This window comes from Schistocerca cancellata, chromosome 11, assembly GCF_023864275.1.
Source record: "Schistocerca cancellata isolate TAMUIC-IGC-003103 chromosome 11, iqSchCanc2.1, whole genome shotgun sequence".
Lineage (NCBI taxonomy): Eukaryota > Metazoa > Arthropoda > Insecta > Orthoptera > Acrididae > Schistocerca > Schistocerca cancellata.
Window position 1 is genome coordinate 126,028,500 of NC_064636.1, and position 14,204 is coordinate 126,042,703.

At 41.6% G+C, this 14,204-nt stretch overlaps 1 protein-coding gene across 1 annotated transcript in view; it reads right to left on the bottom strand.

Moving 5' to 3' along the window:
- LOC126108701 (serine/threonine-protein phosphatase 6 regulatory ankyrin repeat subunit A-like) overlaps positions 1-14,204 on the bottom strand; it is a 127,836-nt gene that overhangs the window by 86,846 nt on the left and 26,786 nt on the right. Inside the window, exons 2-3 of the mRNA XM_049914018.1 lie at positions 1,740-1,909; positions 1,569-1,616 (exon numbers count right to left, since the gene is read on the bottom strand). Coding sequence (XP_049769975.1) covers positions 1,569-1,616; positions 1,740-1,827 — 136 coding nt within the window. The 5' untranslated portion in view covers positions 1,828-1,909. The remainder of the gene's footprint in view (positions 1-1,568; positions 1,617-1,739; positions 1,910-14,204) is intronic.

The following is a 14,204-nucleotide window of genomic DNA, read 5'->3' on the forward strand; positions in this document are numbered from 1 at the left end:
GAATGCATTTTTTTCCTCCTAGAGGGTCGTACTGTTTCTCGCACGTCATGACCTAACATGCAGGAAATCATGAAGGACGTACCCCTGTACGGGGTAAGCCAGACGACCGTATAGAACATTCTCCATGACGGTTGTTACTACCCTTATCAGTTAGAGCGTGTGAAGGGGTTACTAGCGACAGACTTTCCACATCGGCAGCAGTTTTGTCGTCGGTTGCTTCACCAGGCAACCATGAGTGCAGGATTTGTGTCGTCCATTCTATTCACCGATGAGGTCAGCCTTACGTGGAGTAGCATCTGCACCTTTCATAACAGTCATCGGTGGGATAGTATGCAGAACCCCTGTGGTACGATGACAGCGAATCATCACCATCGGAGCAGCCGGAATGGGTGGGCTGGGATAATTTGCGACCGTATTTTGGGACCAGTCTTCCTTCCATGTCACCTAACAGGCGGGAACTATCGGCATATCTTACGGGCGTCTTGCTGTAAGAAGTGCCATTGATGATTCTAATGGTTATGTTATGATGGTGCTCCAGCCCACTTCGCCATTAACGTCCGGATGCATCTCAAACGTGTCTTCCCAGGTTGAAGGATCGGACGAGAGGCTCCAGTTGCATGGCCTGCTCGTTCACTGCATCTCACTCCGTGCGATTTCTGGTTATGGGGCCACCTCAGAAGTAACGTGTAAGCAGAGGGCATTGCAGATGTGGAGACACTGGAGCAGTGTATTCACCCTGCCTATGACGCTGTTCGTATGCAGCCTGGCCGATTTGAACGTGACAGACGGAGCACGCTACTGCGCGTATACACGCATGCGTCGAGGCACACGGAAACCATTTTCATTACGTACTGTACCTGTCGTTGCGTGGCACAGCGAGTATAAGACCGCATTCTTTGTAACAGTGTATGAATAATTTGTGTCTGGTGTGGAAACCATGCGTTTCCAAACATAAATTCATTAGACCCTTTTGTTCCGTATCCTCTCATCGATCAATCCCTAGAGTCTGTATACGGTGGTAAAAACCATCCTGTATGCGCTACGTGATGACTAAATGGCATTCGAACTGGAGCTTTCTTGAACACCAAAAGCGATGATACACTGATACCCAACGATGTTGCGAAGCTCGCTCGCAGTATCCTTATGTCTGCAACGTGACACAAAGCAGATACCCGAACAAGGTCACTCCGGCGTATACCACGGGTGTTATGCTACTGGCAAAGCAGTAGCGTGGGACGTACGTATTGCCTGTCATCCAGGAGCAATGAACAGTACTGAATACAAGTTTGTGTGACCCTTGGACGAGACAGCATTCTGAACAAATGGGATATCACATTATTAAGATTAAATTAGTGCACAATTATTTTACATCATCTATCGCTGTTTTAAAAATAAAAGAACGATATATTCAAGAAGCAATCTACTGTGTTTGAATATGACCGCCGCCACACGGCGCCTTCGGGGACGTCTCAGACCATCAGATAAGACTGCCGTGATTAAATAAAATAGCACCAAATGAACCCCGTGGACCATGAGATGTTTTCAGTAGTAACGGATCAAACACTTACCTGAGTTGTCGGTTGTTAAAGTATGCAAGGTGACTCCGGTATAGGATTCTGAAAAAGAAATTCGCAAAAATCTCAATAAAAAAATTAAACTTATTGTTCATTATTTCACAATAAATTGTTATCCATTATCATACTCAGACTCCTATGAATCGAACAAAGTAAAATTTTTACCTGTAACAGGAACTGGGTGACAGAAGCCAGTAAATATGGCCACCGCCACAAAAATGCGGATGAACCAACTAAAACTTCTGCAGAACATGGTGGAAAGACGAAGGTGTCGAGACAAGTAAGGAACTTTTCTCTCAAAATAAATTCACCAAACTTGCAGTCTGCTGAACAACCTGAAATTTTACGAACAAGTGTAACCACAAAACACATTTTTTTGCCACTACCTGTCTAGTAAATAAAGTAGCGTAAATTAAATTGAATCACACCATTTTACAAGGTGGATGCCACTCCGTTATTCCGAATATACAGTGTGATTCACGAAGAGATTCAAATACTTTAATATGTTATTCTACAAGTAAAACTAAAGAAAAGAATTCAAGTAAACATAGATCCGCAAATGCTTAGTTACCAAGTTACTGAACTTTAGCAACTTTGGTAATATGAAGCCATCGCAAAACTGAACGATGTTACAGTAAAGCACGATTTACATTTATTTTGTGGTTATTGGTCTGGTGAATATAATAAAACATGCCCCTGATGTATATCTGCAGTAGTTTTCCAGAACATCCAAAGAAGCAAATAAGTACTTTCGTAAAATTTTTAATTTATTACTGGCCCCAACTTTGGTTTTTTTAAATTCCAGACAACTGCCTAAAGTTTTCAACAGAAGTTGCAGAGAAATTAATTTTGGAAAAAATGATGGTAATAACGTTAACTGAATCTGTATGAAGGTGTCAGATTATCTGCTTTTTTAATATCATAGCAAACTTGAATTCATGTTAAACCGGAAAAAACGAAGCTCAGTGTTAAGGTAATTGTACAGTGTACATACAATTTCATAATACATTCGCAATAAATGTTTAAAAATGTCTCCACTGAATTCAATGCATTTAGCTGCACGTGTATGAACAGATTTCGTTGCTCGTTTCAGTTTCACAGGGTTGTTCTTAATTTCGTCCGTTGCGCTCACAACGCGAGCAAGCAATGCCTCACGTCTATTGACTCTGTCCTCACAAACTATGTCTTCACTCATCCCCATACACAAAAATGCATTGGTGTTAAATCGGTCGATTTGAGTGGCCACAGACGTGTAGCACTTCGACCAATCTATTTCTGGGGAAAATGTTCATTTAAATGTGTAGTGACGGGTTGGTGTAATGTGGAGGCGCGCGGTCATGTTGGAAATGCATTTGCAGTCGCGTAGCAAGTGGAAGACCTTCGAGCATGCGGAGCATTTCTCCTTGAAGGAATTGTAAGTACTTCTCGCCAGTTAGACGTCCTGGGAAAATGTTTTATTAGATTCACCATATCAATAACAACAAAATGAATGGAAACAGTGCTTTATTTTAAACTTATACAGTTTAGCGATGGCTTTATATTAGCTAAGTAGCTAAATTTCAGGCAAAATCTTTTGTTAGCCGTAACTCCGTAACTAAAATTTTGCGTATCTCTGTTTACATGAAATTTTTCTTTAGTTTTACTAGCAGAATAACATATTAAAATACTTGCATATCCTCGTAAATCAATCTGTATACTGGCTGATCAGCTGAACTGTTTACTTCAAAAACTTTTGAAAGGATTTAAGAGATCTTTATGATGTTTGCACCTGATTAAATGAGAGAGACTGCTGTAGCGACGTATAGTCCGTTGTCATATATTCATTCCAGGGGACGGGGATCAACTTCTCTTTTTCAAATGAAACTATAGTACACTACTGGCATTTAAATTGCTACACCAAGAAGAAATGCAAGTGATAAACGGGTGTTCATTGGACAAATGTAATTATACTAGAACTGACATGTGATTACATTTTCACGCAATTTGGGTGCATAGATCCTGAGAAATCAGTACCCAGAACAACCACCTATGGTCGTAATAACGGCCTTGATACGCCTGGACATTGAGTCAAACAGAGCTTGGATGGCGTGCACAGGAACAGCTGCCCATGCAGCTTCAACACGATACCACAGTTCAAGAGTAGTGACTGGCGTATTGTGACAAGCCAGTTGCTCGGTCACCATTGACCAGACGTTTTGAATCGGTGAGAGATCAGGAGAATGTGCTGGTCAGTTCAGCAGTCGAACATTTTCTGTATCCAGAAAGACCCGTAAAGGACCTGCAACACGCGGTCGTGCATTATCCTGCTGAAATGTAGTGTTTCGCAGGGATCGAATGAAGGGTAGAGCCACGGGTCGTAACACACCTGAAATGTAACGTCCACTCTTCAAAGTGCCCTCAGTGCGAACAAGAGGTCACCAAGACGTGTAAGCAATGGCACCCCATACCATCACGCCAGGTCATACGCCAGTATGATGATGACGAATACACGCATCCAATGTGCGTTCACCGCGATGTCGCCAAACACGGATGCGACCACCATGATGCTCTAAACAGAACCTGGATTCATCAGAACAAATGACGTTTTGCCATTCGTGCACCCAGGTTCGTCGTTGAGTATACCATAGCAGGCGATCCTGTCTGTGATGCAGCGCTAAGGGTAACCGCAGCCATGGTATCTGAGCTAATAGTCCATGCTGCTGCTAACGTCGTCGAACTGTTCGTGCAGATAGGGATCGAGACATGGCTGCATGATACGTTACAGCCGCGCGGATAAGATGCTTGTCATCTCGACTGCTAGTGATACGAGGCCGTTGGGATCCAGCACGGCCTTCCGTATTACCCTCCTGAACCCACCGATTCCATAGTCATTGGATGTCGATCAACGTGAGCAGCAATGTCGCGATATGATAAACCTCAATCGCGATAGGTTGCAATCCGGCCTTTATAAAAGAAGTCGGAAACGTGATGGTACGCATCTCTACTCCTTACACGAGGCATCACAACAACGTTTCACCAGGCAACGCCGGTCAACTGCTGTTTGTGTATGAGAAATCGGTTGGAAACTTTCCTCATGTCAGCACGTTGTAGGTGTCGCCACCGGCGCCAACTTTGTGTGAATGCTCTGAAAAGCTAATCATTTGCATATCACAGCATCCTCTTCCTGTCGGTTAAATTTCGCCTCTGTAGCACGTCATCTTAGTTGTGTAGCAACTTTAAATGGGCAATAGTGTGCATGTCAATACGTGGTGATCTACTGTGCAGAGGGGGGGGGGGGGGACGATGGGGAATTGGGGGGTTGTTGTGATGGAGGATGCCAGACGGCGAGGTCGGAGGGGGAAGGAAGTCGGCCGTGCCCTTTCAAAAGAGCCATCCCGGCATTGGCCTGGAGTTTTTTAGGGAAATCACGGAAAACCAAAGTTAGGATGGCTGAACGCGGGGTTAAAGCGTCGTCCTCCTGAATGCGACTCCGGTGTGCTGAACACTGCGCCACCTCGCTCGGTCTAGGATGTGGGCGTGTCTCGCCTACAGCAGTGGCGTTAGCCGGCTAGACGAGCCTTGGGCGGGTAAGGCCTCTCCAGCGGGTACTTCCGAGTGTGGTGCTGGGGGAAACTGCTCTCTAACAAACGAATTCTCTATGGAAAAGTATAACCCCATTTCAAAAACATCATAACTATTATGCTATTTAAGATACGTGCGTGAACAACATACTGAAGGAAAGAGCAAACTCTCGAGCTTTACATGGTTCCCGCTTGTTTGCAGGAGTGAGCGCCCACCTCAGTTGTAGTAAAAATGGTGTCGGGAGAACCAAAAGCGTTTCGTGTTTTACGTTTTGCGCAGTGCGTTTCAGTAATAACCGTTGAACGTGACTTTCGTACTAGGTATGGTGTGGATCCTCCTACAGCACAGAGCATTAGACGGTGGCATCAACAATCCGTAGAAACAGGTTCTTTGTGTAAAGGCAAATCGCTGGGCCATCCCCGAGTGTCTGACACGGACATCGAACGCATTCGCCATAGTTTCACAAGAAGTCGTCAGATATCCGTTCGCCGTGCAGCTCGACAGTTCAACGTGCCCCCGATGTCCATTTGGCGTGTGTTGCTTCGACGTTTACGCACGAAACAATACAAAATTCAGCTAATACAAGCTTTTAGTGAAGGTGACAAACATAAACGTCTGGAGTTCTGTAATTTCGCTCTTGGGAAGATGGAGAATGACAGTTTTCTGCCACGCTTAGTGTTTAGTGACGAGGCAAGATTCCATTTCAATGGGAAGGAGAACCGCCATAATGTGAGAATATGGAGTACGGAACAACCACATGAAGTTGTACAACATGAGAGCGATTCTCCTAAATTGGATGTGTTTTGGGCACTTTCACGGTAAAAGGTGTACGGCCCATTTTTTCCTTTTTCTTTTTTCTTTTTGCCGAGATTACTGTTACAGGAAGTACATATCTCGATATGCTTGAGAACATTCCTATCCCACAATTGGAGACTGATTCGAACGACTCCATTTACCAACAGGGTGGGGCACCGCCACACTGGCATCAGGAGGTGCGGGAATTTTTAAATCAAAGTATTATTCAACGATGGATCGCTCGCATTGTACCAAATGTTTCAGCCTTACATAACTGGCGTCCACGGTCACCAGACCTGAATGCATCTGATTATCTCATGTCAGGGTCTATGAAAGACTCTGCTAATGTGCCTCCATTACCAGAAACAGTGAACGAACTGAGAAATCTCATAACTGCAGCTGCAGAAGCTGTAACTCGAGACATGCTCGCTGTACTATGGGAACAATCTGAATACGGCATTGACATTTGTCGTACGTCTCAAGGCCGGCATATTGAAGAACTATGAGAAGGTATGAAAAAAACTTTGAATTTTCCGTTCATAAAAAAACAACATCAGTTGTATTTGAAAGTTTCAGAAGTATGGGTGTGCCGTATAGGATGATTATTTTTGATGCTGCCTGTATAGTGTCGGCAACTGACGGTTGCTCGAAACGGGACAATCTCCTACACACGATATCATGAAACTGAGGATATGAGATAGATATTCGTGAAGAAATGACCTCACCGCAACATGGGTGACAATTTTGCGATATTTATTATAAGATTTAGGAATGCTTTTGATTACGAATATTGTGATAGGCCTTTAATAATTAATAACTAGCTCGCTCTTCGAGGTGTCGTACCATACATTGTGTCAAATCAAAGCTAAAGACGTTCATAAACACTAAAAAAAAGTCTGATTTTATTTATGTAATTTGCTCTGTCTTCTAGCAGCACGATTGTGTAAATGTGACAATACACTGAATTAGCCACAGTTGAACGAAATAAGATGGTAGTTTAAGTTACTCAGTTGCATAGGTAATCATAATCGATGATGAATACCATAGTTAATGTTGAATACCATTTCGTACTAGGTTTACTCATAAATGCAAATCGGCGTTAGTAAAATGTGCACTTCAAGTTTTAAAGAAACAAATGAACAGATGGCAGATTAACACACCTTTTAAAGTAGTCACACATTAATCGTATATATTTAAGTAGCACAATTCTTGAGAGTACTGAACAACGTACCTAAATATGATTTACATTTTTCTTAATATGTTAGGTAATACCACACAGCTGATGTTTTGAGTGGTCACAAAATGATTGTGATAACTTTGAGATTATTTTGAATGTAATGATTTGGAATTTAATGTAAAGTACGTAAGAGGGACAGCCTTAAATATGAATATTTTTCAGTGTTAAACGTCGGGTCAGTGTTGGGCGATGCCACAGAGAATGTGGAAGGGCGTGGATCACTGCGCGTGTTCTCTTTGCGTCTTTCGGTTCATTCGGCATTTGGTGTATCATCGTTCGAGTTTCGGCAGCTTCCTGTCTCGGAGTGTCGTTCCGCTGATCTCACGAGAGGTAGATCTGAACAGTGATCTGGTCGGCGAGTTAACGCGAACTGTTTGCGGGTGCAGAGCGCTGAACTTCCATTAATTTACTCAGCTCTGCCCCACACTTTTACTTCGTCCAGGATTTGGAATACTCTAAATAAAGTTTCGATGATTTATTTTGGAGAACTTGTTGTAACTTTAGCTTCGTACTAGTGAGAATCAAGGCAGAAACGAAATTACAGGGTGAATATTATTGAAGTGAATGAAATAAAATCGCCATAACGTGTCAACGGTTTGCGTTAGGACGTTAAAACTACGCGGTTAGCCATGGGGCATTATGGGAATTAATATCCGCATGCGTTTGGTTTGCTTTAGTGACAAACCCCGGTTTAATTTGCATGGGTTCGTCGATAAGCTAAACAAGCGCATTTGCGGGACTGAGAATCCGTACTCTGTGATCGAGAATTCTCTCCATCCTCAATGGGTCACGTAGTAATCGGTGCGATATTTCTTGATGGCACGGTGACTACGGAAGGGTACGTGAAGGTTTTCCAAAATGATGTCGTCCCCATTATCCAAAATCACCCTGGTATCAACAAGATGTGGTTCAAGCGAGACGGAGCTCGACACCATCGATGCAGGAGAGTGCCTGATGTCCTGAAGAAGCACTCTGGGGACCGCATCCTGGCTCTGGTGCACCCAGAGGCCCCCGGCCTGAGCCTTCATTGACTGCCATAGTCTCCGGATATGAACACATGTGACTCCTCATTGTGCGGCTATATTAAAGACAGGGTGTACAGCAATAACCCCAAGACCACTGCTCAATTGAAAACAACCATTCAGGAGGTCATCGACAGCATCGAAGTTCCGACGCTTCAGCGGGCCGTGCAGAAATTCGCTATTCGTGGGCACCACATCATCGCCAATGATGGCAGACATAACGAACGTCTCATAACCTAAAGTCGAATATCTGTAGTGACATTTACGTGTTAAGTAAAGGGAGTGCACGCCCGACAGTTTGTGACTAATTTGCGATTTTCCTCATACAGTTGAATAATTGTCACAGTGTAGATTACTTTGCTATAGCTGATGTTATTGGTGGCATGTGAGCAGGGAACCAAGTTTTGCATCGTGTTTAGTAAAGAATCAGAATTTCTTGAAATGTTTGCTCATAGTTTTGATAATTACTGATTTGAGAAAAAGGAAATCTGCAAGCATATGTTCTGCGTTTACGCTGTACTTCTGCACTCTATTTATGATTGTTTGTTAATGACTTTGCTTTGAATCCACACTGAAGTGAGATCAACATTCACAGATATTTCAGTAATATCAATAAATATTTATAAATGTTGACCTATAATCGGATTGTGTTGGTGAATTTCATTAGCCCTACGGTTTTGATTGTTCAGTCCATTTCTCAATACTCCGCTAAATAGCCTATAAATTGCTTGAGAAATGAATCATTTCTTATCTGCGTACCGACGCATTAAAACTCTGGTGTGCGACCAACCTCTGTGACACATAGAGGAGAGCCAGCCCGTAGTGCGGGTCTGATATTCCGGCCTTGCGACGTCCAGACACCACTGCCAGAAGACATGGAGGAGACTCATTTGCAAATAAAATTTACAGTTTAGGATTTATGTCTTTTGAACATCGTACCGAAGCTTTGTTGTACGTAATTTCGCGAATTCTTTTGGAAGTAAGAAAATACGAAGTTTTCTGCTCTCAGTATAGAACTTAATAACTGGAAAAATAAATTATTCTATTCTACTTCTTTCCAAATATTGTGGACAAAAGACAATAAGCTTTGTGATTCAACAAATTTGAAGGTTAATTCAGTGGAAGTATTGATGCCATATGTCTCGACACTATGTGACGCAATGGTACCGAAACGGGGGTTGACAGACAGCGGACATACTAAACTTCGTTTCCAAAGTTGTTTCGCTTGGGAAGATCTTACTATGGTGCCTCATTTAATTCATCAAGCGAACGTCCGAACAACAGATATCGAAATAAATATCCATTGGAAAGAAAAACAACTGAAATTATTCTGCAGAGGAATAGGCACTGGATCTGACAGAACATCAATCTATTTGCAGTATGCGAAAGAATTTTCTCCTCTTCCAGTAGCAATATAGCGTACGTCATTTGAGGAGCGAAGCCTTCCTAGATTTGGAATTCTCTCTTTACACTTTATTATTGTATTAGAAATAAAAAAAGGCAATGGAACGTTATCTACAACTTGTACAGAAATAGGACTGCAATTATAAGGACATGAGACGGTAGCTTTGAAGCATATAACGTACGTAATTGAATGTACACACTGATCGTATTGTGAAGAAACCAAGGGCAAATTGAGAAAGGAAATAAAAAACTAAGGGAGAAGAAATGTAAAATTTAAGGTTATCTGACGAAACTGTAATTATGTCACAGACTGCAAATAATTTGAAAGATCAGTTGAACATATCGGATACCGTCTTGAAAATAGGGTGTGAAATGTGCGTCAGTAAAAGTGTGACAATAGTTCTGAAATGTCGTCGAATTAAATGAAGTGTTGACTAGAGAATTAGGTTAGGAAATGAGTCACTAAAAGCAGTTGCAAAACTTTGTTCTACAGACTGGCCAATAGCTGTTAATTCCCACTGTAGATGGGATATAAAATGCGGTCTGGAGCGTCACGAAAGGAATTACTGAAAAGGAGGACTCTATTAAGAGCTGATGGCAATTTAAGTGCCATTTAGTGGTATCTGTTACAAGTGCAGCCGTGATTTGAAGTGCAACGTGAAGGATGAATAGTTCAGACAAGGAGATAATGGTACATTTTGAAATGTGGTGCAACAGGTGGACGTTGAAGATTAGATAGGTAGAGTGAATAAGAAAAAAACATGCAATAGACACAAAATAAAATACAAAAATTTTATCTTGAGTGTAATCGTTCAACTGTACAATATTTTCTGTCACTGAGCATTTGTGTAGAGTCACAGATATAGAACATGCAGTATTTTCGTTGGATGAAATGATAGACTCTTATTGTATGACTACTTCAAATGGCAGAGGGTCATGTATTTATTTCAGAAAAAAGATCAGAGTTCGAAGCAAGACATGACCTTAGCACGGTAAGTGCAGAAAAACTCTCTGTTGCATCGGCTATTTAATGGACAGGAACACAAAACGCCAAGAAATTAATCAATATGTGTTTGTCTCGATCTCCTGGTGATAGTGTGGACATTTTTCTCATTAAATTAACAGATATACTACCTAAGATCTCAAGTACAAAAGTCTACATATTGTTGTGTAAAGGCATAAACATAAACACAGGTACCATAAATGAAATTGGTAGCACCCTCATAAATATCCTTCAGAGTTTTTGGATGTCCCAGTTGGTCAATAGTACAACAATGGTTACTACAATAACGGCATCAGTGATTCACCACGTGGCCAAAAGTATGGACAGAGAAAAGTGTGAAATAGCTGTACAAGATCTTGGATTCTCAGAGCGTTTCTGTCAAATAACAGTAACATCGGGTATGGAAAATTCCCTAAACTGCAAACTTCTGAAATATATTTATCAGAAATCAAAATACAAGATTTTCCAAAAGAACCTGCAAACCAAACCTGGGATTAATTGTAATGAGAAACGAATGTAAATGTAAAATCGTCTATTTTCTCAACATTATTTAAATTGAATTTTCAAAAGACCTTTTGAAAAGCACCCAAATCACTTAAAAATGTTTCCATTCATGGATAACAGCAGTTGTTAAGAAGTCCTTCAAAGTCCTTCTGTGCCTCAGTTTCATTAAAAACAGTCATAATGAGCCAGAATTATTAAATCTTTATCGAAGGTGCCGAAAGATTTACAAAACGTTGCTAACTGCGGCAAAAAGTCATAAGTACACTTTTGTTGCTACAACAACAGAGCAAGAAGCTAGTAAAACTATGCAAAACTAAAATATAAAAGGTCTAAAGGATTAGATGAAGTAACAACGTGTGTACTGAAACACTGCATGGAGAGTATACAACCTCCCTTAATAAACACGACAGATGAAATCTTGACATCAGGGAAATTTCCAGAATTTTTAAAACAGGCAAGAGTTGCATCCCTGCTAAAGAGAGGTAAGAAGACAGTATAGAAAATTAGTGGCCCATTACGCTGTTATGACCATTCTGGAAAACATAAACATTTATGAAAAACAGATTAATGAGTTACTTGAATAAATACAATATTTTAAGTGAATAATTGTTTGGTTTTCGAAGTAGTAGGAGTATAGAATTAGCCATAGTGTAATTCATAACTTGATGCTCTTGACAAAGACGAGTGAGTGACACACAGTTTTTAGATGATTCGAATGCTTTTGATACTGTAAGCGATAACATTCTCGAAATAAGTTAGAAACATTAGTGATAAGAGGAGTTCTGATCATACCTAGCACACAGGGTACAAATTTTACAGATAACACATACCTCAAATAAGTCTAATGTCTTAGTAAAGCATTTATCAGAGTCAAAACAAATTAATACAGAAGTGAAGGAGGGTAGCATGTTGGGAATAATACTCTTCTAGATATACATCTCAGGCTTTTCCACTTGTGACAGTCATGGAGAAATAATATCTTTTCTGATGACAGCAATATTGTAGTCTCTGAGAAAACTAGGGAACTCCTTGTAGAGGGAGAAAACAAGGCCCTTAAGGAGTTTTGTAATCGGACAATATGCAATAAAGTGACACTGAACATAAAGAGAACGAACGGCATGAATATCAGTTTTAAGAGTGAAAGTGATCCTATTCAGTTAAATGTAGATGGCACCTCTATAGGCAATATAAGAAATGGAAAACTTCTCGGGGTGAATATTGATTATCAGTTGAACAGCCAAAGGTACTTGCGAGGTAACGTATTCAGCATGCTATGACCTTAGAGACCCACCGTCATTGTACACTGAAGCACCAAAGGTATTGGTATAGGCATGCGTATTCAAATACAGAGATACTTAAACAGGCAGAATACAGAGCTGTGGTCGTCAACGCCTACGTAAGACAACAAGTGTCTGACGCAGTTGTTACATCGGTTACTAATGCTACAATGGCACTTCGTCAAGATTCAAGTGAGTTTGAACGTGGTGTTACAGGCGGCGCACGAGGGATGGGACTAAGCATTTCCGAGGTAGCGATGAAGTGGGGATTTTCCAGTAGGACAATTTCACGAACCTACCATGAATACCGAGAGACCAGTAAAACATCAAATCTCTGACATCACTACGGCCGGAATAAGATCATGGAAGATAGGACCAATGACGACTGAATAGAATCGTTCATCTCGACAGAAGTGCAACTCTTCCGCAAATTGCTGCAGATTTCAATGCTGAGCCATCAACAAGTGTCAGTGAGCGAACCATTCAACGAAACGTGATTGATATGGGCTTTCGGAGCCGAAGGTCCGCTTGTGTACCCTTGATGACTGCACAACACAGAGTTTTACGTCTCGCCTGGACCTCTCAACACCGGAATTGTATTACCGACGACTGGAAACTTGTAGCCTGGTCGAATGAGTCTCGTTTTAAATTGTATCGAGCGGACGGGCGAGTACGAGTATGGAGACAAGCTCATGAATCCAAGGACCCCGCATTCCAGCAGGGGACTGTTACAGCCCGTGCAGGCTCTGTAATAGTGTGGGGCATGTGCAGTTGGAGTGATAAGGAACCCCGCATATATCTACATCCGACACTAACAGGTGACATGTGCGTAAGAATCCTGTCTGCTCACCTTCACCGATTGATGTCCGTTGTGCATTCCTACGGGCTTGGCCAATTCCAGCAGGAAAATTCCAGATATGAAGATCACTGAGCATATCTGGGATGCCTTGCAACGAGCTGTTCAGAAGAGATCACCACCCTCTAGTACTCTGACGAATTTAAGGAAAGCCCTCCAGGATTCGTGGTGTCTATCCTCTCCAGCACTACTTCAGACATTAGTCGAGTCTGTGACACGTCGTGTTGCGGCACTCCTGTGTACTCGCAGGAGCCCTGCACGTTACCAGGTACGTGTACCATGTTCTTCAATTCTTCAGTGTATGACAGTTAAAAATTGAGTATTTGTACACTCAATTCTTATTTGTGATATTCTCTTCCGGGGGATCAAATGTAAAAAATAGGAACCCAATCTTCAAACTGCAGAAAAGTGCCACAACATCAGTAACCAAGAGTAGTACTCGAGGTGATTGCAAAGATCTGTTGAAAACACTGGGGTTGTAAGTGTAACGTGTGTGTACATTTACAAACCAGTTGTACACATCAAGGATGACATTCGCTTTTACTGCGCGAAGAGCTGGAATAGGATAACGACGGAAATTGCTTTTAGCAAGAAAAAATAAGCAGAATTTTAAGTCAAGGAATAAACCTGCACACTAGGTTTCCAAAGGAGATTACATAAATTGCTAAAACAAACCTATTTAAGCAGGAAATTGAAATGTACCTGTTAATCCAAACATTCTATACAGTGAAGGAATACGTACATAACGCAGAGAATGGCCTGGTAATAAAATGTAATACAAAAAATAGCGATAGTAAAAAACCTAACATTCGACGTAAGTTTTTCACTCTACATTTCCCCTCCCCCCTTTTTTCCTTCCTTTTTTCTGGAGGGATTGCGCCTCCCAAAGCTGTGCTCCGTATAACAGTGAGACCCCGTCCTCTACCTGAGCTAAGCACCCCACTTGTTATAGAGGGATGCAGGCTTTGTTT